Source organism: Emydura macquarii, unplaced genomic scaffold (assembly GCF_026122565.2).
Source record: "Emydura macquarii macquarii isolate MOO-44397 ecotype Brisbane River unplaced genomic scaffold, CSIRO-AGI_Emac_v2 contig_1353, whole genome shotgun sequence".
Classification (NCBI taxonomy): Eukaryota; Metazoa; Chordata; order Testudines; family Chelidae; genus Emydura; species Emydura macquarii.
The window spans coordinates 1,890,209-1,915,532 of NW_027131490.1; the positions used below are offsets into that span (position 1 = coordinate 1,890,209).

At 39.5% G+C, this 25,324-nt stretch overlaps 1 protein-coding gene across 9 annotated transcripts in view; it reads left to right on the forward strand.

The window, feature by feature from the left end:
* The window catches only part of TBC1D1 (TBC1 domain family member 1), a 183,583-nt gene that overhangs the window by 76,897 nt on the left and 81,362 nt on the right, over positions 1-25,324 (forward strand). For 6 of the 9 annotated variants that reach the window (XR_010920441.1, XM_067551539.1, XM_067551543.1 and 3 more), the window contains exons 3-8: positions 9,781-10,314; positions 14,197-14,286; positions 19,177-19,281; positions 19,819-19,951; positions 21,512-21,609; positions 24,020-24,130. Coding sequence is in view for 8 of the 9 variants with exons in the window: in XM_067551539.1 (XP_067407640.1) it covers positions 9,781-10,314; positions 14,197-14,286; positions 19,177-19,281; positions 19,819-19,951; positions 21,512-21,609; positions 24,020-24,130 (1,071 nt within the window). In the remaining variant the exon portion in view is untranslated. The remainder of the gene's footprint in view (positions 1-9,780; positions 10,315-14,196; positions 14,287-19,176; positions 19,282-19,818; positions 19,952-21,511; positions 21,610-24,019; positions 24,131-25,324) is intronic. The other 3 variants (XM_067551540.1, XM_067551546.1, XM_067551542.1) reach the window with 1 other exon arrangement.

Here is a 25,324-nt window from a genome sequence, read left to right on the forward strand (position 1 = left end):
TGTAAAATTGCAGAGCTACTAACTGTGGTATGTAACCTACCATTTAAATCAGCTTCTGTACCAGACGACTGGAAGATAGCTAATGTGATGCCACTGTTTTAAAAAGGCTCCCAAGGCAATCCCAGCAATTACAGGTTGGTAAGCTGAACTTCAGTACCAGGCAGATTGGCTGAAACTATAGTAAAGAAAAGAATTGACACACAGATTAATACAATTTGTTGGGGAAGAGTCAACGTGGTTTTTGTAAAGGGAAATCATGCCTCACCAGTGTAGTAGAATTTTTTAAGGCGATCAACAAGCATGTGGCAAGGGTGATCTAGTGGATATAAGTGGGAAGGTCTAGTGGGATAAGAGGGAAGGCTCTCTCCTGGATCAGTAACTGGTTGAAAGATAGGAAACAAAGGGTAGGAAGAAATGGTCAGTGTTCAGAATGGAGAGAGGTAAATAGTCGTGTCTCCCAGGGGTCTGTACTAGGACCAGTACTTTTCAACTTATTCATAAATTATGTGGAAAAAGAGAGAATCAGTGAGGTGGCAAAATTTGCAGATGATACAAAACTACTCAAGATAGAGAAGTCCAAAGCAGACTGTGAAGAGTTACAAAGGGGTCTCACAAAACTGGGTGACTGGGCAACAAAATGGCAGATGAAATTCAATATTGATAAATGCAAAGTAATGTCCATTGGAAAACATAATCCCAACTATACATATAAAATGATGGGGTCTAAATTAGCTGTTACCACTTAAGAAAGAGAGTTCTCTAAAAACATCCATTCAATGTGCAGCGGCAGTCAAAAAAACTAACAGAATGTTGGGAATCATTAGGAAAGGGATAGATAAGAAGACAAAAAATATCGTATTACCTCTTTATAAATCCATGGTATGCCCACATCTTGAATACTACATGCAGATCTGCTCAGCCCATCTCAAAAAGGATACATTGGAATTGGAAAAGGTACAGAAAAGGGCAACTAAAATGATTAGAAGTATAGAAAAGCTTCCATTTGAGGAGGGATTAATAAGACTGGGACTTGTCAGCCTGGAAAAGAAAAGACTAAGGGTGGACACGATAGAGGTCTATAAAATCATGACTTGTGTGGAGAAAGTAAAAAAGGAAGTGTTGTTTACTCCTTTTCCTAACACGAAAACTAGAGGTCACCAAATGAAATTAATGGGCAGCAGGTTTAAATTGAACAAAAGAATGTATTTCTTCACACAATGCACAGTCAACCTGTGGAACTCCTTGCCAGAGGATGTTGTGAAGGCCAAGACTATAACGGAGTTCAAAAGAGTTCTAGATAAGTTCATGGAGGATAGGTGCATCCGTAGCTATTAGCCAGGATAGGCAGGGATGCTGTTTGCCAGAGGCTGGGAATGGCCGACGGGATGGATCACTTGATTACCTTTATTCATTCCCTCTAAAGCACCTGGCATTGGCCACTGTCAGAAGACAGGATACTGGGCTAGATGAACCATTGGTCTGACCCAGTATAGCCATTCTTATGTTCTAACTCAGGCAATTAAAAGACATAGTCCAAAGTTATTTACAAACTAGATAACACACACCATGACATAAGTTGAAATGATGACAGGCAAGGTGGAGGAATAGTAGAAATATTTAGGGTACAAAGTTCATGAAATTACTAGTTCCTATACAGTATGTATCTTGGTAAACGTGACTGTAAAAATGGCACTTTCTTACTTAACATACATTATCTCAGCAGCATCATAGCTTGTTGCTCCAAAACGAAGCCAAGACCTAGTTTTGTCACTTATCTTGAATAATTCCGCAGGGGTACAGGATGTTGGCATGGTGCCCTGCATCAGGCAGTGTTCAAATGTCAGTTGTCTAAGCTCTCCACATTGAAATTCAGAATCATTCTTCAGCTTACACTTGGACATATTGTCACCAGTCATTGCCATCCCAGGTCATGCCTGATATTAGTATTTTTGTTTGAGGTCAGTGCCTGAGAGGAGGAGTTCTGAAGAAAACAGGTTTGCCAGGATCATTGGCATTTCCTGCCCTTTCATTACTCTGTTGCCTTCCACAGTGGTATTTTGGGGTAAGGGATTTTCAGAGTCAAAGATGTCTCTAGATTTCAGCCTCTTAAGTGGTGGAATGTGTCCATATAGTGAATATCTTGGATCCTGCACCTGTTTTGTGCCTTCTTTCTACTGAAGGGCACTTGGCCTCACTGTTGGTGCAATCGCTGTGAGACAATAGACTGATAGTGTGGGAGTCGGTTTCAGGGTCGCTGTGATGATCTTACAGGATTGTTTGAGTTCAGTATCAGTTTTGTGTGCTTCTGTTGAATATGACTCTACTGAGTAACACAGAGAGAGACTGGTTGCTCAGAGTGTTTTGGGATCAGTTTGCCATTTTGTAATGGCCATTTTCTGGAGTTCACAGTTCCTGGATTTCACTTGCTTTTTCTGCTTCTCGACATGCTCTTTGAATGTCTGGATTCAGCCTAATGTGACAGCTTGGCCAGAGCATGAGTGTCCTGGTGGAAACTGGCTTGATCATCAGCCAGCTGCCCTTCCACTGTTAGCACGATTCCATCCATTGTCATCTTCTCGTATAGCTTGTAGTTTCAGCAGAGTAAGGATATTGGGTGGTAGCTCTTTGCAGAGTTGGTATCTTTTTGAGGGTTTGAGTAGTGCAGCCACTTGGGCCTGTCTTCACAGACTGGCTATCTGCATTGTCTCTAGGAGACAGTTGAAGTCAAATAGCCCTTCTATGCTCTTATCCCAAAGTGTAGTGATAGTTCATTAGGTATACCATCACGTCCAACTGTCTTTCCACACTTCAGGGTTTGCAGAGCTGTTGTCAGCTCCTCAACATTGACCTGCCGATTGAGGACTTTGCTGTCTCTGAGGAGTGAGCAAAACTTCTGCTTCATTTGTTTTGTTTTGCGCTTTGCTTTGTAGGCTGGCTACCATTTAGGACGAGTTGGTGAGTGACTTGGTTGGGAGAGATTACAGGTGTGTGCTTTACTTGTTGTCCTTCAGGGTTCAGCTTGCCCAATGGTGGATCCTTTTTGGGTTTGTTTGGGTTTTTTTTTGCTATTGTGACTGAGATGTTGTTTCAATCAGCTCCTTCCAGCGGTCACACTGGTCTGTCTGATCTCTCTCTCAAACATTTTCCCAAGCCCAGTGGTTCTTCACCAAATGGATCTGAGTCAAACAGTTCTGAATATTGTTGGCTTGTTTGTTCTGAAAGCCCAGGTATATAGACTGTACATACTGAGTATGTCTACACAGCAAAAAACGAAAACCGAGGCAAGGGGTCGTTTAGTGATTTCCCCTTCCCAGGGATCAGAGAAAGGAGTTGGGGCCAGAGCAAACATTAAAATTTGTGAATGACTGGTTCCTAGATCTGTATGCAAACCTGTACCTGAAGGTCTGGTGCAATACTGAAGTCTGATAGTAAAAATATTTTTAAACAATTTGATCCAGCCACAGAAAGCCTTTGGGAAAAACTTGTGATTTCCCCCCGCCCTCCTCCCCCATCTCTCATCCCCTTAACAAAGTAAAGAGAATGCTTAAATGCACAGCCAAGTGGAGATTCACCACTTCTACTCAATGTCAGTATTAAATATTAGGACTATGCTGCATCAGTTTGCCTGATCAGCCTTGTGGTGTGCGCATGTATTAAAGAAATGGTTGCAGTTATGCCACTGAAGTAATAAGTTGCAGCACTACCCCCTATTTTTGCTGTTTGGATGCCTTTTGGGTGGCCAGCTTAGGTACACATTTCATGTTTTTACAGAACAAAGGAGGAAATACTCTTAAATAGACAAACATTGAAGCCCAATTGCTATTTATAAATGATCTAATACCAGGAAATTCAAGCCCAAGGCAAAATAAAAGCTATCCTTCCCTTTTAAGGCTCATTGTGTATCTTTGAACATGAAGTTCATTAACTGTTTTAAAGTAAACCTAGGATTCTAGGTTTGTCTTTTTGCTTGTTAAATTATGTCTGCATAGAGGGCCCAGTTGCTAGAGAAGAGCAGTCTCATGAAGCTCTGAAGGATATCTGAGGGATACAAACACTAAAGAAAACAAATTCAGTAACAATGCCCTAGCAATTGATCACAGGCCTGTCTAGTTTGAGAATTTTCCCCTACTACAGCCTTTAGAGTAGCTGGTGCAAACTCCTAGCGTGGACGGATAAAACTGCTGTTTGCACTGATTTGGGGTAAGTTCCATTTAGTGCCTTTTTTTGCATTGCAGACACTAGCATATTCCAGGAAACCGCCCCCCTGTTGTATCACCACCGCCTAGCCTTGCAAATGGTAGCAGTGATGGGAATAGGAGTGTAGCTCAGCTGTCAGTGTCTTTAACCTGTTGTGTTGTCTAGCCTGCTCAGATCATGTCTGGGTAACATGGTAATACAAATACTTGTAATTGGTCTACTCTGGCACTCCCGTTGGTGGAGCTGTTCTGGTGATGGAACAAGGGAAGATTTCTTAGAAAATGCTCAGGCAGACAGCCTGAAATGTGGCTATATATAACCAAATTATACATATAATTGACATGCTATGTAAGTTAGGTGGCTAAGTGAAAGGACTTTCTCCTTAGAATTCAGAAATCTGAATAAAAAATTGCTAGACCTCATCCAAATCCCAGTTTCTCTTCAATTCCAAGAATATCACTTTGCATTTAAGTAACAGCTTTCAGGAGAGTGTCTCAAAGTACTTTATTTTATAAACACCGACCAGGTTCTAGGGGTCTGATATATTGGCTTTGCAATGGCTTTGGACTGGAGTCAGGAGGGTGTGAGGGGAGGCTGTTATGCTGGAGTAACAATCCATATAGGGTTACCTAAAACTTGGCATATCTTAAGGCAGTCCTGTGGCCACTCTAAGTGGTGCCTCTGGTCGGGGCCAGAATTAGGGAGGGTGCAAAGATGACTTAAAGTCCCCCACAGACCTCTTTTCATGTCCCAATCTAGAAAGGGAAGAGCACAGTCTTGCTCATTAATTAATAAGCCTCACAACACCCCTAGGAGGTAAAAAGGACTATCATCCACATTTTATGTATAGTAAAACCAAGGCACAGAGCTGTTAAGCTGCTCAGCTAATTAGTGTCCTAGCTGGGAATAGAAATTTGAAGTCATGACTCCCAGTCTTTTGCTCTAACCCCTAACTACTGTCTTTTTGCTTCATGTATGATTTAACTGATGATTCATGCATCATGCTCAAGGGTGAAGTAATCTTTCCTGACTGATTGTTGTCATTTGTCACATTCCTTGTTTTAATCCTCTGACTAATGCTTTTTGTCATACTTCCTTATCAATAAAAGACCTCAGTATGGTTTCTTTTATGAACTCTTGAAGGTAAAACCTTTCAATTCTTTCTTCATAATCTGTTGTACTTAAACTATTACAAAACCATAGATATGTCTATTAAAAGCAGATGTGACCTCCAGAAAGGGTTCTCTGGGGTTCAAGCATACCTCTCCGTCTCTCTGCACTGGCATGCGGAGATGGTTCTCCTGGTTTGCTGTTTTAGAATGCTATTCCAGACCTCCTGCAGCATCAGCAATTGAATTTTCATGAATATAATAATTCTGAAAGTGTTTCAATCCTAAATTTCTTCTTTCATTAGATCTATTTCTGTAGCAAATTATGTACTGGTCTTTTGTCAGAGATTGTTAAATACTTTGCAGTATTTTCTGCTGCATGATGCACCGTGGCACCAAGTTTGTGTTTTTCTACAACCTTTCCTGTTCATATTATAATATAATCCCTTATTCCAATCAAAGACTGTGAAGAAACACAAAGTAGCGTGACATAACCAAATGTGTATGGTACACACAATATAAATATGAGCCTAGCAGACTGTTAAAAGACTTGCATGTGCTATTCAGACAAGCAGAAGCAATATCAAACTATTATTGGGTTAATTCATTTTAATTAAAATACTGGCCTCTAGTACTAGTTGGTCTTTTTTGTTTGTAATTTATAGTTTCTGTGGATTGTAACAGTATTTCCTAACATGGATTCCATGCAAAGGGTGGAATGTTTTAAAAATTAATTTAGTTAGGGTGCCCCCCATGGTGGAATTGTAGAATTAAATGACAAAAGGATTTATTTTGTTTCTTTCAAACAAAATTACTTTCTGTCAAAAAAAAATAATAATGTTGGTTTAATGGTAGAATGTGCTACTATGAAGGTTATAACAAGTGTACAAGACTTGCTATTAATCTACCAATAGCATTAATGTTTGGCATTCCGGATTGCTTTGTGGCTAAAGTTATATTCTGGAATGTTATTTTCTTTCCTTTTTGAGTTTGAACTTGGTACTAAAACTGGATCGGAATTGCAGAGGCCAGGGTGGATGAAAATGGATGATTAAAAAAAATTTTTTTTAATTAAATTAAATTGTTAAATTGAAATACAGGTTTAATTTTAAAATATAAACCTGTTTGAAATTAAATTTCAAATTGGCAAGCTATGTCAAGGCCTAAACTGTTAAAATAATTTAAATTAAATACAAAAAACCCCAGTAAGCAGTACATGTTTGCTGCTAAGTTTTAAAGAAAGTCAAATTACTGAACTGATGGAAGTGGCTGGCTCGAGTTGGAGTTTGCTGGAGGATTAAACCAGCTTTTGACAGCAGTAGCCTCTACTGCAGGAACAGAGAGAATATTTTCTTCATTTCATCTTATTCATGTAGATCATAGAACTTTAGAGTTTAAGGCTAAAAGAAACCACTAGACCATCTAGTCTGATTTCCTGTATACCACACGTCACCCACACCTCCCAGCACCTGCACACTAAATCCAACAACTGAAACGAGATCAAAGTATTACAGCCTACAGAAGACTAGACTATTATGTGCCACAGACAGAGAATAGGAAGGACTGAGGTAAATCAGAGTTTGAAGTCCCCTCAGTGACAGGGAAAGGATTAAGATATACTCAGATAATCCTGGCAAGTGACTCGCACCCACGTGCTGCAGAGGAAGGCGAGAAAACTCCCAAGTTCACCGTCAATCTGACCTGAGGATAAATTCCTTCCCGAGCCCACATATGGCAATCAGTCAGACCTTGAGCATGTAAGCAAGAACCAGCCAACAAAGCACCTGAGCAAGAGAAAGCTCAGTGCCACATCAGAGCTCTGGCCTTCCCCGTCCAAAGTCCCTGTCCATCCCTGATGCTTCAGAGGAAGGAGAATTTTTTTTTTTTAAAAAGCCCTTCTGGATACATTGGGGCAGGTGGGCAGGAGTGTGTGTGTGTGGGGGGGGGGGGGCCACACTTCCTGACTCCTGCTGAAACCCTGAGGCATGAGCTTTGGGGAACATATGAAAACCAGAAGTGAGCCCATAAGCCCAGCCCCCTGTCATAAGCAACACCGTCATACAATTGCACTCATAAATTTGTCCAGCTCTCTTAAAGCTAATTAAGTTGCTTGTCCCCACAACTCCTATTGGGAGGCTGTTTCAGAACCTCACCCTCTGATGGTTAGAAACCTTCTAATTTCCAGTCTGAATTTGTTCATGGCCAGTTTATACCCTTTCGTTCTTGTGCCAACACTGTCCTTTAGCTTAAATAGCTTTTCATCCTCCCTGGAATTTACCTCACTAATATATTTATAAAGCAGTCATATCCCCTCACAGCCGCCTTTTTGCTAGAGTAAACATTCCAAGCTCTTCCAGAATCCTCTCAAAGGATAGGCCTTCCATTCCCCAGATCATCGTGGTAGCTCTTCTCTGCATCTATTCTAGTTTAAATTAGTCTTTCTTGAATATGGGTGACCAGACTTGTAAAAAGCATTCCAAATGAGGTCTTCCCAGTGCCTTGAACAGTGGCTTTTCTCTCCACTAGAAATGCCTTGCCTAATACATCCATGGATTGCATTTGCCTTTTTCATAGCTGCATCACACTGGTGACTCATACTTATCCTGTGATTGACCCACAAACTTAGGTCTCTGTTGCTTCCAACTGAGGAGCCCCCCCAGCTTGCAGCAGAAATTTTTAGTGCATGATCTTGCACGTAGTGCTATTGAATTTCTTCCCATTTCTGTCATTCCAGTCTTCAAGATCATCCAGATCTTCCTGTATAACATTCCAGTACTCCTTGGTATTGACGAAGGCCTCCCAACTTTGTATCCTCAGCGAATTTCATTTGCACACTCCTACTTAGCATACTAGTTCATTTCAATTACTATTTAATTAAAGTTTAGAAACCAGTTGGAACTTGAAAAAGTGGGAAAACTTGTTTTTTTTCTTCCAATCTGTGAATGAAAACTAGGTGTGAGAGGATGAGATCTACTGGTTCTAAAATCTTCAAGGACATGGTGACTAGAAACAATCAGTTAATCAGTTAATTAACTATTGATAATTCTTCCTTTTTTAATAAATCAGTTAGTTTTAAATGCAAAACATTTTTATAAACTTTTCTTCTTTTGCATTCAGCACATTTAAAGTAGTTTTATTTAACTAATAAATAAAATTTAAATACTGTTTTTTGCACTTTTTATTGATTCGATTTCCAGCCAAATAGAGCTTGACACAAATCACAAGTATAAAAAGAATCCTCTAGGACAGTAGCTCTCAACATTTCCAGATTACTGTATCCCTTTAGGAATCTGATTTGTTTTGTGTACCCCCAATTTATACCTCACTTAAAAACTACTTGCTTACAAAATCAGACATAAAATTACAAAAGTGCTGCAGCACAGTATTTATTGAAAAACTGCTTACTTTCTCATTTTTACCATATAACGATAAAATAAATCAATTGGAATATAAATATTGCACTTACATTTCAGTGTATACTATATAGAGCAATATAAACAAGTCATTGTCTGTATTAAATTTTAGTTTGTGCTGATGTCAGTGGTTTTTATGTAGCATGTTATAAAACTAGGCAAATACCTAGATGAGTTGATATATCTCCTGGAAGACATCTACGTACACCCAGAGGTACATATAACCCTGGTTGAGAACCACTGATCTAGGACAATGGTTTCTTAAGTGGGGTTCCTGGACGTTTGAAGGTCCACCATGGGTTATTTGGGGGTCTGTCCTTTGAGACAGGCTAAAAAACACTGGAATGGTGTTCTGGCACTTTTGCCATATGGAGGACACCATTTTATTCTCCGCACAGCATGGTGAATGATGCATTTCTTAACATGATAAAAATGTAAAAAATGAGAATCTGAATAAACTTCAAGTAAGCTGTATAATTGCTTAAATAAAGATGTATAGATATAGTGTATCTTGCTAGTTAGCAAAAAGAAGCACCAAATGCAGAGTGAAATGTTTTAATGGTTACCAACCAATGAGAATCAATCTTTCTTCATGCAAATAACTAAAACGTACAAATGCAAAACACTATTAAAATTGATTGTTTAAATGAAGGTTTCCTGCTTCCTGATTTTCATGATTAAAATTGGGAGGTTAAATTGTTTTGATTTAAATCAGCCTCTACCAGGGTGGACTTTCTTGGAAATCCTCAGCACCTTGACTGATCAGGTCCACTGACTGTGTATTAGATGATGATCTCTTGTTAGGGAAGCAGAGGAAAGATCCCAATTTTATCCTCCCTGAAAGATTTTCTGTTGAACAATGTTTAACTGCTAATGCACATATTGTCTGAGATAAATTCAAGATATCCTCAGCTGGCCTCTCAAGAAAAGGAGGCACCCAAAATCAGTGGCCACTTCGAAACTGGAAGTGGAAATTTCACACCAGGAGTCTCATTTTAGCATTCCAGTGTGTTTGGCATAAAGAACCATTTGCTGATGCTGTATTTTCTTCTTTCTTGTAGGTGCCTGAGATTATTAGCTCCATCCGACAGGCTGGAAAAATCGCTCGCCAAGAAGAGTTTCAGAATAATCTATCTGAAGTCGAAGATCCTTTTTCCAAAAAGTTTGAGGTGTTGTTTTGTGGACGAGTGACAGTAGCACACAAAAATGCACCCCCTGCACTAATAGATGAATGTATTGAAAAATTTAACCATGTTAGTTGTACCAAAAAATCGGAATTTAATTCAGTGTCCCAACAACATGAAACTGCCAGTAACTCTGGAGGATTATCCTTAAGTGATAAATTGCGATCTGTTTTCCAACCCTGGGTCGGTGAAGAAGAAGAGAAAAGGCCAATTAGGAAATCTTACTCTCAGCCTGGGCTGCGTTCCTCTTCTTTTAAGCGGGAGTTGCAAGATGGAAGTTGCAGGAGTAACAGCTTTGCCAGCTCTTTTGATGAAACTGAGATTTCACTGAATCTAAAACGTCAATTTAGCTATGGACACAACGTTGTGCAGCCAACAGATATTGCAGGAAACCGGACTATGTTGTTTACGGTAAAACAAGATTGCAGCTCTTGCTAGCATTTTAGGTCTCTAAATGATGGATGGAAAATACAAAAGAAATGTCCTACAAAGATGGGAGTTCCTCCTTTAATAACTTCCTGCAGTTATTGGAGCTTAAGTTAAACATAAAATTGTATATATTTCTCTGTAGAGTTTTATCATTCAGTGTAAATACCTGTTTGACATTGTCAAAATATATTAAGTTAAATGGTTTAAAACAGGGGTGGGGAAACTTTTTTCTCTCAAGGGCCTGATGGTGGCCCTGGCGGAGGGGGAGAATTCGGCGGCGGGGGGGAATTCGGCTGCGGTGCGGTTTCACGGCGGCAGCGGGGTGGCGTGGGGCAGTGCACGCCGCCGAAAAATGTCAAACAGCGGCACGGTTTCGGTGGCGGTCACTGCCACCCCCCACGGAACGCCATGAAACTGCGCCGCCGCCGACGAATTTCCCGCCGGGGCCAGACCATATGATTTCGCGGGCCTTATACGGCCCGCCGCGGGCCAGACGTTCCCCACCCCTGGTTTAAAACAACACCACCTAAAAATTGGTCTTCAGAAAGACAGTGTTGAAAAATTATTAGGGAATATTGTTGATAATGGTCTGATGTAAAGGCTGGGACTAACTTTTATTTTTTCTGTGATGTACATGTTTGTGTGTTATGCTAAATAATTACAGCAGAAATTACTTTACAGGTGAGAGATGCTATTTTTTTAGAGCACTGAATCTTTGGAACCTGGCTGCAGACAAGCACAGCCTTTGTGTCCCATAACAAGCAGTTTAATTAGTAGTGTAGTGATCAATGGCTCCATGTCTAGCGGGCAACCGGTCACAAGCGGAGTTCCCCAGGGGTCGGTCCTGGGGCCGGTTTTGTTCAACATCTTTATTAATGATCTGGAGGATGGGGTAGATTGCACCCTCAGCAAGTTTGCGGATGACACTAAGCTGGGGGGAGTGGTAGATACCCTGCAAGGTAGGGATAGGATACAGAGTGACCTAAACAAACTGGAGGATTGGGCCAAAAGAAATCTAATGAGGTTCAACAAAGATAAGTGCAGAGTCCTCCACTTAGAAAGGAAGAATCCCATGCACAGCTATAGACTGGGGACCAACGAACTGGGCAGCAGCTCTGCAGAAAGGGACCTGGGGGTAACGGTGGATAAAAAGCTGGATATGAGTCAGCAGTGTGCCCTGGTTGTCAAGAAGGCTAATGGCATATTGGGCTGCATTAGGAGGGGCATTGCCAACAGGTCACGGGAAGTGATTATTCCCCTCTATTCGGCATTGGTGAGGCCGCATTTAGAATATTGTGTCCAGTTTTGGGCCCCCCACTACAAAAAGGATGTGGACAAGTTGGAGAGAGTCCAGCGGAGGGCAACAAAAATGATTAAGGGGCTGGAGCACAGGACTTATGAGGAGAGACTGAGGGAACTGGGCTTGTTTAGTCTGCAAAAGAGAAGAATGAGGGGGGATTTGATAGCCGCCTTTAACTACCTGAAAGGGGGTTCCAGGGAGGATGGGGCTAGGCTGTTCTCGGTGGTGGCAGATGACAGAACAAGGAGCAACGGTGTCAAGTTGCAGGGGGGGGAGGTCTAGGTTGGACATTAGGAAAAAGTTTTTTACTAGGAGGGTGGTGAAGCACTGGAATGAGTTACCTAGGGAGGTGGTGGAATTTCCATCCTTAGAGGTTTTTAAGCTGAGGCTTGACAAAGCCCTGGTTGGGATGATATAGCTGAGGTTAGTCCTGCTTTGAGCAGGGGGTTGGACTAGATGACCTCCTGAGGTCCCTTCCAACTCTAATATTCTGTGATTCTATGATTCTAATTAAGGTGCTCTGACAGTTTAGCTGCATCTACTCCCAGCAGTAATCAGCATGCATGTGTAATTGTGGGTTGCTGTGGTAGCTCTGAGCATACTGAGGTTGAGGTGGGTACCAGGTTAACCTGGCTGTATACAAAATTCACATTGCCAGCTACACCCTTAGTTTGGTAGGCAACGTGGCTAAAGATCAGGAATTGAAGAGGGTATAGATTAGTTTTGCTTCACTTTCCTGTTATATTACAAATATAGAGGTGGTGGGTCTGTGCTTCTAGTACAAAGCTTTTTAAATACAGTGCTGTACTTTTAAAATTTAGGCCTGGTCTGCACTACAGAGTTAGGTTGACCCAAGGCAGTTCATGTAAGTTGTGAAGGTGGTGTTATTAAGTCAGTGTAATGGGGTAGTTACATTGGTGGGAGCAAAATTTTAATGTAGACATTGACACAATGAGCAAAGTGTAGACACACACAAGCAATATAATGATTCATCAGTCTCGAATTAACATTGTTCAGATGTTGAAATACCCTTTATTTGAGTGCAGTGGTTATTGTTGTGGCTTTGTAAGAAACATATAGTAGAGGCTGAGTATTTGGCACATTAGATGTTATGAAAAAATGTTTAGAGTAGGATACCTGCCAACTCTCCTAATCTGACTGGAACAGTCCCGTGTTTTAATAAACCATCCTAGGAGATTGCTATCCTGGCAATAGCAGTGGGAGCATGAGGCAGAACTGGGAGCTAGTTGTCTGCTGCAGAAAGAGGCCTCCAGCAAAAAGAAGAGGAGGGATCTTCTGAGTGGCAAGGAGAAGAATGGCGTCCCCACAAGCAAAAGCTGAGAGGTTGACCCTGGGGGACAGCCAGGGAAAACAAGCCATGGGGACAAGGAGAAGGAGGGAAGTTTTTATGGAGGCTAAAATGAGAGAAAAGGTCAAGAATGAGTACATGGGGAGTACATATACATGAGTACATGTGTGTTTAGAACAGACAAAATAAGGGAGCCCAACTTTCCTCCCCTGCACTCTTGGATGATTCTTTCTAATAAACCAGGTGTCTGGGAGGGACTGGATGGTTTAATGTACATTCTGGGAATTGTAGGTGGTTGTAATTTTTTGGCTTTGTTTGTTTTTTGGGAATGTGAGGGGGATCTACCTTTCTAAGAGGAAAACATCCTAAAATTCATCAGGCTGCAGAGACAATCGTCTTGTAACTGGGATCAAGAAGCCCCCAGAGACCTGGCAATGATTTTGCAATTTAAACATTATATATTGGCCCCCTGTCCAGTCTCATGAAAAATGGTGCCAGAAGCTAAAAAATTCTGAACAGCTGTTTCACCTTAAAATTAGTGCCTGTCTGGGGAAAAGCTTTCTGTTCAAACCTTCCAATGCTTCTCAGTAGCTACAGGGTTACTGCTACATAACTGAGCTATAGCTAAATGTAAATCAAATGTACTCCAGTAATCTCATTTTTGTAGCTGGAGATACATTGTCTTTAAAGTAAGTGCTGTTTATATCTTACAAAACTTTAAAAAATATAAATCAATCAATCGGGGGTTCAGTGTGCTTCCAGGCCTGCCTTTTGATTTCACTGCAATTTCATCACATACCTTTGATAAATTGACATGTGCCAAGCCTGTGGAAAAACTGGATTTCCATAGAATCATAGAACCATAGGGCTAGAAGGGACAAGAAAGGTTATCTTATCTAACCTCCTGCCAAGCTACAGGATTGGCCTTAAGTATGGTTTTGCTATTGTCTAGTCAAGTGCAGGTCTTTTCATATTTCCTTTGCCTCGTAAACAAAACAAAAGTCTAATTCAGTATTTTACAATGCTATAAATTTAATAGTAAGTGCAAATCCAACCTTCCATCAGTATTTTCTCTCTCATGCAAAATGTGGTGTGTGCTCTACTATTGTAATTTAAATCTATATTGAGTCAAAGTATGGAATGGAGTAAATGCTGAGATTTCTCATGTCCAAGGAACATTTTGTAGTTGGAACAAATTTGACATAATGTTTCTTGAAAGCTAAATGTAATCCTCTCTTTATTTAACTGTTTTTAGATTGGGCAGTCTGAAGTTTACCTCATCAGTCCTGACACAAAAAAAGTAGCAATTGAGAAAAGCTTCAAGGAAATATCCTTTTGCTCACAGGTAAACTGATAGTGTGTTAATTTTTGTGGTGGTTCTGCCATTCATGAATACTCATGGATTCTCCCCATTCATTATAAATGGATTCCCACACGTCATGGGTGAGTAGACTCCTTGGCAGTCAGTCCTTTTGTAAAGCCTTCATTTCTTGTTTAATGTTTAGTTATGTAACGTCTGAGGTCAAGACTGTCTTCTCTGTGTAATTAAAAATAACTGGACTGAATATCCTATCAAGTTCTGCTTTCAGATTCCAGAAGACATGATTCACTGTTGTGCAAGTTCAGGGTTTCCTCAGCTATATCAGTATGTTATGCAGTGCATTATCAGTCACTAAAATAGACTGCGTAAACAGAACTCTCTTAATACATGACATTCAAATTCAGGTTCTTCTTCGAGTGCTTGCTCATGTCCATTCAACTATAGGTGTGTGCACGCCTCCGTGCACGGTTACCCGGAACTTTTTTCCCCTTAGCAGATCCCATAGGACTGGCTCCAGCGCTCCCTGGAGCTCCGCGCACATGCCGTGGTATATGAGGCGCTGCCGGCCCTACACTCCCTCAGTTTCTTCTTTCCGTCGTGACGGTTGCTGGAACTAGCCTTGCTCTCAGCAAGTTCTATTCCCCTTGTTTGGACTTGTTTGTTATTCTAAGTTAGTTTTAGTTAGTTAAGTAGTTGTTAAGTATTGATAAGAATAGTTAGAGATAAGGCAAGCCCCTGTGGGGACTTCCAGCGGCCGGGCTATGCCCCAGTCGCCGGGATTCAAGCTGTGTACCTCCTGACTGGAAGGTTTTTAAATATAAGGGTTGAAGTTAAGTTTAGCTGTTACAAACTTGCTGTCTGGATTAACGGGTAGTTCCAGGCAAATGCCTTTATTTTCTAATTTATAGAGAGCCCTTTACACCAGTTAGATGCCTGTGCCCTAATTATAAAAATAATAGTGTTAACATAACTAACTGACACTATGTTGACTTAAAGGGCATTAAAGAAAGCTTCCAGATCACAAGAGAAACTGAACCCCCACCTTCCCTCAGGGTACTTTTACAGCCAGAATCCTAAATTATTAGGTAGGCTTCAAGGTCACTAAACTCTGGCGATCTCAGACCAGCAGAGGAAGTGAATTTCTCATTTAAGGATCACCTCAGGCCTGAAGAATGCTTATTGGTTAGGTAGTGTGTCAGTTAGGGATACCGGGCCATATACAGCGTCCCTCCATCTCACTAGGAGAGGGGAGGGAGCAGATGCCGCACTCACATGCATGTGTGGCCAGCCACAGAGTAGTATCACAATTTCCTGGGAGCCATAGGTGTACTTTGACTTCTATATTTGGGGGGGTACCTCCAGTCAAGACAATGGGGCTGTGCATGGCGGGAGGAGGAAGGCAAATTTCATGCTTGCCCAAGGTTTGCAGTTTTGTGGGGGCCAGGCCTGCCCTGCCTTCCCACAAACTACGCCCATGCTTGGAGCCTGTTGGCACTGACTCCTGTTAGTGCTGGGACATGGCTGCCTACTACTATGATACAAGTGAGGAGGAAAAAGTTGCCTGTCTCAAAGTTGCTCTGCTCTGCCTGCTCTGTTCTTGCTCTTAGAAGCAGTTGGGATATTGGAACAAACACATGCTCTCAAAGAGTGGAAATCCAGATTACTGTAATACCCTGACTTACTTGCATTTATGAGTCTTGTGAGTATGGCAGCGTTTTTAGTGATGCAAGGCTTCTACTCATCAAGACCCTGATCCAGCAAAGCACTTCAGCCTGCATTTAACCTTGAGATCCCCTTGAATTCATGGGAATATGTGCATGCTTAAACTAAGCAGATGCTTAAGTGCTTTGCTGGTTAGGTGATGAGAGGCCTTATGTTTCACTGCCCTTCCCGCTCAAAACCAAAGATACAGGGTGACTGCATTCGTGGTTATGAGCAAGTCGAAGGTTGTGAATTTGTTAATGGATTGCTCTGTAGAATAGTCGGCATGTTAATAAGGATGCAGCCCATGTTAGAGGGGTAATGTAGGGGAGCTTGAAGAAAAGGTGGAGTATATTCTAGCTACATGCTGTGCTTGCCGTATTAGTCAGCAATCCTTTGGGAAAAATTGGGGCTTCTTTTAAGGTGTTCATAATGAAGTGAAGGACACTACCTAGTGAAGAAGGGGTGAGTTTGGAGAAAGGCTAGAAAAGTGGCTGTGTCAGAGAAAGAAGGAGGAGAATGCTTTTCGGAAGGAAAGGCTTCATCATACAGAGTAGTAGGACTGGAATGAATTACCAATAGAAGAGTTTGATGTTTTCTGATTATGAAAATAACTTTATTTCCTAGTGAAGTTTAGGAAAAGACTTAAACCTTTTCTTTGTCATTTCACCAGCCTTTACAAAGGTTCTTTTAATTCATTTTGGATATCTGTACATGATAGATTCTTAATGGAGGATACATTATCAAAATGAAAGAATAAAATGCTTAGTTAGACTTTAAAGGTTTTTTTTTTTTTTTTAAGTAGCAAGACTGCTGTTGCCACCCTTGTATACTTCTGAAGTTTCTTTCTCTGTAAAGATGGAGATCAAATAGTGTTCCTTCTTTACGCCAGAAAATTACTATATATTGAAAATGACTTGTAACATTGTTCCATCTGAAGTATGATTCAGAATATGTCTGATAAAATAACTCTGGAAGTGTAGAGAGAGACCTGCTCCAACAGTCCATCAGGAAATGAAACTGATTATCTTTTAAAATAAAAAAATAAATACATAAAGTGCATACCATAACCATAAAATAGGCTTTAAATCCTATCTAGAAATTGAAGAGTACTGAGGCCTCTGAAACCAACAGTCTTTGCTACAAAATGTCTATCCAAGCGTGTAGATGATAACATAGAAACATAGAGGTCCCTATGTCACTCCTTTTTGTAATCCATCAAGGTCAGAAAACTGTCTCCAGAAGCAGAAAAATGTTTGATTCTTCCGAGGAAGACGCATACAAAGACTTGCCTATGGAGGGTGGAGAGGGTTGTAAAGAATTCCTTCCTGCCTGCTGTAGGTTATCTGCTTATGTTTTAACATATTCCAAAGAATACTGACTAATTCCAAAGCAAATCCTATTTATCAGCTTATATAGAATCAGTATAGAATTTCTTTTCCCCCAGATATAAGTGTTATACCACAAGACCCTGAAAGGGAACTCACTCAGACTCAAGAAGAACTTTTACAAGAATAAAATTTCACAAAGTGTGCAACATTCTGAGTAACCAACAGAAAAATGTTATGAGTTTCATCTTTATCTGGCTATAGTTGGTATGCATCAAGAATAAACCCCTTTGAAGTCAGTGGAATTACAAACGTATAAGGGAGGTCAAAGTCAAGCCTCATTATACTTTCTGGAACACACATTTTCTGGAACAGACATTCAGATACTATAATGATGGGCTCTGCAATATACACCCTAAGAGAGTTAACTTGGGGATTTACAGGAAATTAGAATTTAAGAAGCTGGAGGACTCTAAACCGTTTGATTTTCTTTCTAATCAATGTCTTCTGTTGAAATATTAATGCCAAATGTTTGCCTTTGTCATAATACTTTTTCCAAGTATGCAACCATCATATTATGAGAAGTTGGATATCTACATGTATATTAAGTTCTTTTTCTTTATTTAGTTGGTGCTTACTGGAAAGTGATTAATATTTATAGTAAGGAGATGGCGCCGTTCACATTACTTTAGGATGACTGGCCTTGGTCTACTACATTTTTAGGATGACTTGCCTTGGCCTACATATACATGCTCTCTTTTGGTGCTCCTGCCCAATGTGTGTCCAAAAATGTTCATGTTTTATTATTTTGGTATCCTCGTGATACAATGACCACCTTGAGTATTCAGCAATTCAGTCAACACTGATATGAAATATCAGAGAAATGTCTTGTTTGCTAATATCCAAATTAGTTATAACTGACTGAAACTCATGATTTTCTTGTGAATCTTCTCCTGTTTTTGGTTTAAAAAAATAAAATGCCTCTTTTCTACTGTCCTCAGTGGAAGGTTGACTTTAATATGCAAAACCCACTTGTGGCATGACACCTACATGAAATTGACCAACTAATAATGGATAGCTGGAGGGACAATTGGGAGTAGATGAATGTGTATTTATGAAATAAAATAAATTGTACAAATTGTGATTATATTTCTCTCCTGCATTTGTATGCTGCTTATCATAAGTCTTGATCTTGCAAAGACTTGTGTGCATGCTTAATTTCATACACCAAAAAGTAGCTGCATTGGATTTGGTGGAACTATTCAAATTTAGTAAAATTAAGCACAGCAATACATCTTTGAAGTATTGGGGCCTTAGATTATAAAGCTCTTTGAGGTAGGTACTTAGTCTTTCTAGGCATCTGAGCAGTGCCTATCACACTGTGAGCACAGACAGAATTATGTAATATGGGTTTTGTTTCTGCTTTTTGGACCTGATTCTGCAACCCTTCTTCTTTCTGAGTTATACGTACTGACAGTAGTCCAACTGAGTAGTAAGTATTACTGAATTTGGGGTCACTGAATTAAGCCTCTAGTATCAATTCAATGTCTTTGGAGGAGTTTTAAATGTACTGCTGTACATTGGAGATCCAACTTTATCTGGTCTGGTTAGGGGTCATGCATTTGTCTGTCCATGCAATTTCTTCCCCAACAGATCCATTAGTTTGCTCTATTTGTAAATGAGTATTTCTGATTTAAATATATGTAAAAGATCAGTGCAATAGTATTCTTTAATGGGCTAGATGTTTTTTATATGGCTGGCATGAGAGATTTGGTTACCATGAATACTGTTGGACATCTGTCTAGTATGTTGCTGTGATAATTACATGTATGGAATCAACTTATAAACATGACTGACTCTTTTGTTACTACTTCTTTTGTGCCAGGGAATTAGACATGTGGATCATTTTGGGTTCATCTGCAGAGAGTCTTTAGGAAACGGTGGCTGCTACTTTGTCTGTTACGTGTTTCAGTGCACAGATGAAGCCCTGGTAAGAGACGCAAATTAAAGGCCTGCTCTCATAAGGTGCTAAGCTTTTTTGTTGTTTGCCCTCAACTCCCATTGCATTTATAAAAATGTAATTGTCCTTAAGATTGCAAACTTTTAAGAAGCTGAATTTTTGTTGAAGGCAGAGGTTGGAATATATATCCCCATTCAAAATAAACATAACCACTTATACTAGCTTATCGGGGTGGTCACAGGCCATGAAGCACTTCATATTTCACCAAGCATTAAGTCATGTTGTATATCTTGGGGGGTTTTGTTTGTTTGTTTTTAAAAGCAGAATTCTCATTAAAATGAATGGGGGTTTCTGATTACATTCAGTTTTGAAAACCAAAACCCCAAGCTGAGGGTCAGTATCTCAGGGTATGCCCTGCTCATTATCCTAACGTAATCCATAATGTAAAACAACGAAGGTATCCTTTTTAAAGAGACCGACTTTGTTGTATTGAAAACACCACCAATTTAGTCTAACAGAAATCACATTTAATTGTTTAGCCTTGATTTCCTCTCTGATTCTCATTAGGTTGATGAAATCATGATGACTTTGAAACAGGCTTTCACTGTAGCTGCTGTGCAACAAACCTCCAAAACTCAGCTCCAACTTTGCGAGGGATGCCCTATGCAATGCTTGCATAAACTCTGTGAAAAGATAGAAGGTAAGTATTAAGCAGTGTTGACAATGAAACCTTTTGAAAATGTATTCTATCCAACTTATTTACCAGAGCGATTATTTTATGTGTAAAACATTGATCTAAAGGAATACACATTTTTTTAATTCAGGACTATATTAACTTTGGAGGCTTGAAGGCTGGTCAGTTAAATTAAAAAATAACTTCAATATAAGGTCAGAGCACTAGTGTCAAAAATGATCAAATAAAAGCTAAATTGTTTCATACGGTTTATTTACGTAACTTTTAAAAAGAAATAAAGTTATAAATATAATTGCATTGAAAATTACTTGCTTCTTGAATTTATACACATTAAAAATTTTGGAAGTAAAAATCTGGAAAAAATTTGGAACTTTTAAATGAACCCTTAAGGTATATATATACTGCCATAGCTGAGAACTACGTGTCCTATTAATGAACTGACTTAGAATAGGTGTGTTATTCTGCCATTAAACTTGATCTCAAATTGTGGATCCCTTTAATGTGTTTGACCTGTACTTCTGGGAGAAAACAAAGTAATTGCAGCTCACATCCATTATATAGAACGTGACAAGGACATGCGGCCAGGAACATTTTGCATTTCAGCAAGTTTCATAGCTAAGAATTTAGCCATTTAGGGCAGGGCTGGGGTGAATGAGGGACAGCAGCCAGATCAATGAAAAGCCATAATAGCTTATAGGACCAAGACATATCTGGTATTAATCTGTAGGAACAGGAGAATTTCCAGAACTGCATTACACTGTCCTTTGTTTTGGCCTTCAGCTAGCTATGATTCTGAGAGCACTAAAAGGAGAATTGAGTCTGACTGAATATTATTGTTCACCTCCAGTTTGATGGAGAAGTTCATATGCCTCACAAATCAGATGCTTAACAAGAAATCTGTTGGTTGCGAAAAATCTAGAAAAGGAATTTAATCAAGGATAAGAACGGGGAGAACTAATGAGAGTCGCAGGGTTGTCTGCTTTTAAATGTCAGTAAACGAATGCAGCAAACGACAAAGCTGGAGAATACAAAATTTAGTGTATCTTGGCAAAACTCTTGAAGAGGCAAATTATAGACCAAGGCATATAAATTAGAAAGTAGTCAATAGCAAATACGTATATAAACCCCTTTCTCCCCAAAAACCAAAAACCTATACAGCATAAAACATCAATAAAAGAGGTTGTTTGTTAAGCCACAGCAGACTCTAAATTCATTCTGTGTTACATCATCCTGCAATCTTCTAGGTCAGCTAAGAAGCCTAATCCTGCACTTTATTCCAGCAACACTTCTTATTGAAAAAGATTGCATTTCCTCATTTTACATGTATTATAAAATTCATATTTCCAGATTGTTTTATCTAATTGCTTACTTCACAGCACACTTTTAAAAAGTATATGTACTATGGTGCTCGTCTGCTAATGCAAATTCAGATCCCTCATTTAAATAGCAGTGATTATACCTCTTAATTAAACTTTTGTGCATATCATATGATTAGTGTATTATTGTATAAATAAATAAATAAAGCTTGCTTACTTGTTTGTTTTTTCTTGGTTCATTTCTTTTTAGGACTACATCCTTCTAAAACTAAACTAGAACTCCAGAAACATCTAACAACACTAAATAACCAGGAGCAGGCCTCTGTTTTTGAGCAGGTTCAGGTAAATGTGTGTTTTTGTTTACTTGTTTCTATTTCTAAGTTAAAGTTGTATTGCCAAGGTCTTTATTTACAAACTGTGTCCACCACCAAGCTTTTATTTTCCTGAGAATTGTTCTTTAGCTTCTTACAGTTTTCAGTGACAATTTGGAAATCTCCCGGTGTTTTAAATTCTGGATCATTCACTACTGTTTCTAGAGCTGGTCCAATTTTGAGTCTAAACTGTTTTTTGATGGAAAACTCAGTTTTTGACTAGTGAAATTTTTACAGAAAGTGTCTGTTTTCTGTAGATAACTTTACTTTTCATAAAAAAACCAAGCACCAGAACATTCAATTTGGAAATGTGAAACATTGTTTTCACATTTGTAATAAAAATAAAATATTTTGTCATTTCTGAATTGAAATGTTTCATTTCAGCATGGTTTGATATTTGACTTGAATCTAAATATTTCAGTTTGTTGAACCAAATCAAACTGTTTTGTTTTGGGGTAGTTTCACATTAATCTGTGTCCTCCTGAATTGTCATCGTGTCTCATGGGAGTAACAGTTTGGGACTGTGATGCATCATTGGAAAAGTAGTTTAATCAGGGAGCAAATGGGGTCATAAGTCACCATGGAAGCTCAAGCAGTCTCACTTTAATGTGGAACTAATTCAAAAGTAAATGTTTTGACAAACTGAAATACTTAGATTTGGATAGGAAACCAAAAATGAAACATTTTGTTTAGTTAAGTAACATAAGTAACTCCTAAGTATTTTGGAGTTAACTGGCACTGTTGCCTCAGCTGACTAGACATTTCAATAACCTAAAGCTTGTCTAATTGCATTGAGGTCCCTAAAACATAATCTGTTGAAGATTATTTTTATTTTATTGTAAGGCTATAGAAATAATCCACTGGATAAAATGTAACAAAAAAATCTGTCATTTTTTCACACTTTTTCAATAAAAGCTTTGTTGGTCTGAGATTTTAGATGCAGTGTGTTCTTAAGACTCAATATATTTTCCTGATTTCCATTTTTAAATCATTATCTTTCTAAAAGTATTTGCATTAACTAGAGTTGCTCCCAGTCACACTTCATATTTGCTCATAATATATCCCATGCATTGTATTCGTAATTGTGAGAATTTCACAAATTTAAAAAGCTTCACCTTTGTGATTATATACTACAGTAGGTTATTATTTTTAAAATATTTTCTCTTCTAATAATCTTAAAGGCTAAGTGGAAATCTGAATAAGCAGAGATAAATATTTTCATCTTGTCTCCCCTCAGATGTTCCTTCATAATGGATTGTACCTGTTTTAGGACCAGTGCATTAATATATTCTAAACTCTCTTCTGGTTACAACTGAGTATCCCAATAACCAAAAGAACATTTATCTAAGTTAGAGAGTATACTTGCAATTAATTTTTTTAATTGATTTTTTCTAAATGTTTTGAATATGTCTGTGCAAAATAATGGGGACTGGGTATTTATTTTTAATTTAAATCACTTCAAAACTTTAGGACTAAAAACCAATAGTATGATTTAAATGAAAAGTTAACTTTTTGAAATCAAGATAGCTGCCATGTTCTACTGAGGTGCTAGTTATAGGCGAAGTTTTATATAATAAAAATTGGATTCATAATAAAATGGAGAGATAACTGAGCAATATTACATAAGCACTACAGAGGTAAAACTATAATTATTTTTTGGAATCGTATTGATAAATGATATTTTATACTGAAAGTTGTTCTAGCTGTGACAATGTTTCCAAAATGTACTTCAGATGATTTTGAACACGCCTTACTTTCAGCAGCTGATATCTACTGTTGTTAGTCACAGCACTGTGTGGTATTTTTGAAGTATGGTTAAAATATTTATCTGGCTATGTTGCTGTATTACTTGAATCACTGGCGTCCTCTAGTGGAATTATACAGCAGCATCAACCGTATCAGTGGCTCTCAACCTTTCCAGACTACTGTACCCATTTTAGGGGGCTGATTTGTTTTGCGTACCCCCAACTTTCACCTCACTTAGAAACTACGTGCTTACAAAATCAGACATAAAAATACAAAAGTGTCACAGCACACTGTTACTGAAAAGTTCCTTACTTTCTCATTTTTATCATTTATTTATAAAATAAATCAATTGGAATATAAATAGTGTACTTACATTTCAGTATATAGTGCAGTATAAACAGGAGTCTGTGTGTAATGCTTTTCATGTAGCCTGTTGTAAAACTAGGCAAATATCAAGATGAGTTGATGCATCCCTTGGAAGAACTTTGATTCCCCTGGTTGAGAACCACTGAACTAGATTAAACTATTCAATGTACATTAATATAAACTGGCAATCACAAAAGTAAAATAGAGGGGAATAATTTCAAAGTTACTATATGAATGCAGCTCTTATTTTTCCATGTATCTGTTTTTTAATACAGAAATTAAGACCAAGAAATGATCAGAAAGAGAATGAGTTGATTATCTCTGTTCTAAGAAGCATGTATGAAGAAAAACAGAAGGATCATGTTCACATTGGGGAAGCAAAGCAGGTACATGAGTTTTCTTGCTTGCTTTCTTTTTTAAAAAAGGTCTTTTTCCTTTCCTACTAACTTCTTAATGGTGAATTTCCATCTTTGTATTTTTTTAATGTTAAATTAACACTGGAATGAAAGCCCACTTCGATTATTCCTGGTGGGATATTTATTATTATTTAACATGTTTATTACAGTAGTACCTAAGGGCCAACTGAGAGTGGGGCCCCATTGTGCAAACACAGTACAAAGACAGGCCTTGCCCTGAAGGGCTAACACTCTAAAGAAACAAGACAGACACCAGGTTAGGAGAAGGAGTAGAACAGAGTGAACAATGGGATGGCAGCAAATGTCATTTTAGTCCCATGATTTTTTGGGGGTGGGCTTACTTAGTAGGGAATATTCTAAATGGAAAGAACGTAAAGGGGAGGAGGATAGGGCAGAGAGAGCGGTGTCATACTGTGGGTCTCCAGCACCCGGGGGCCAGTACTTTCTTTTGTGCCCCTCTCCCCGTTGTCATTGGCAGCGTCTGCAATGCCCCACGTGTGTGTGTGTGTGTGTGTGTGTGTGTCTGTCTGTCTGCAGGCCCGTTTCCTGCTCTCCCCTACTTGTCGTCCGTCCCTCCCCCCCGCCCCCCACACCCCCACGGTGGGGGTGGTGAGTGCAGCTGGAAGCAGATGCAGTGGGGGGGAGGGGCATGACGGGCTCTGGTCCCCCGTGGCTCCCTTGTTGTGCCCACTTGTAGTGCCCAAAGCTGTTACTGCCAGAGTTTGTGTCTTAAGTTGTACTGAGCATGCTCACACGAACTGAGCATGCTCAGTAACATTTGCTGCGGCTGCTCACACCCTGCCCTTACTTGGAGTCATATTCTGTGCCTGAGCTGGGGTCAGCGCAGCCGCCAGGCCCTGCCTGCCTATGGGGGCCTGGCCCGGTTTCCCCCCCACACTCCTTCTCTCAGTGGGAGGGGCAGTATGGAGTGAAGCTGAGGCTGCGTCACTGAAGGAGTGGGAGCTGGAGAGTTGGCATCAACAGCTACTCAGCAGCGGGCAGAGAAAGACCAGTCAGAGTATACTTGGATGTTGCCATGTACTAATGGTGAGGGGAAAAAGAAAGATATAAACCCTTATGCTTCGGGGCACAAGCCAACCACTAGTGGCACTGTCTCCTGCATCTTCCTCTGAAGCATCTGGTGCTGGCTGGTACCAATCCACT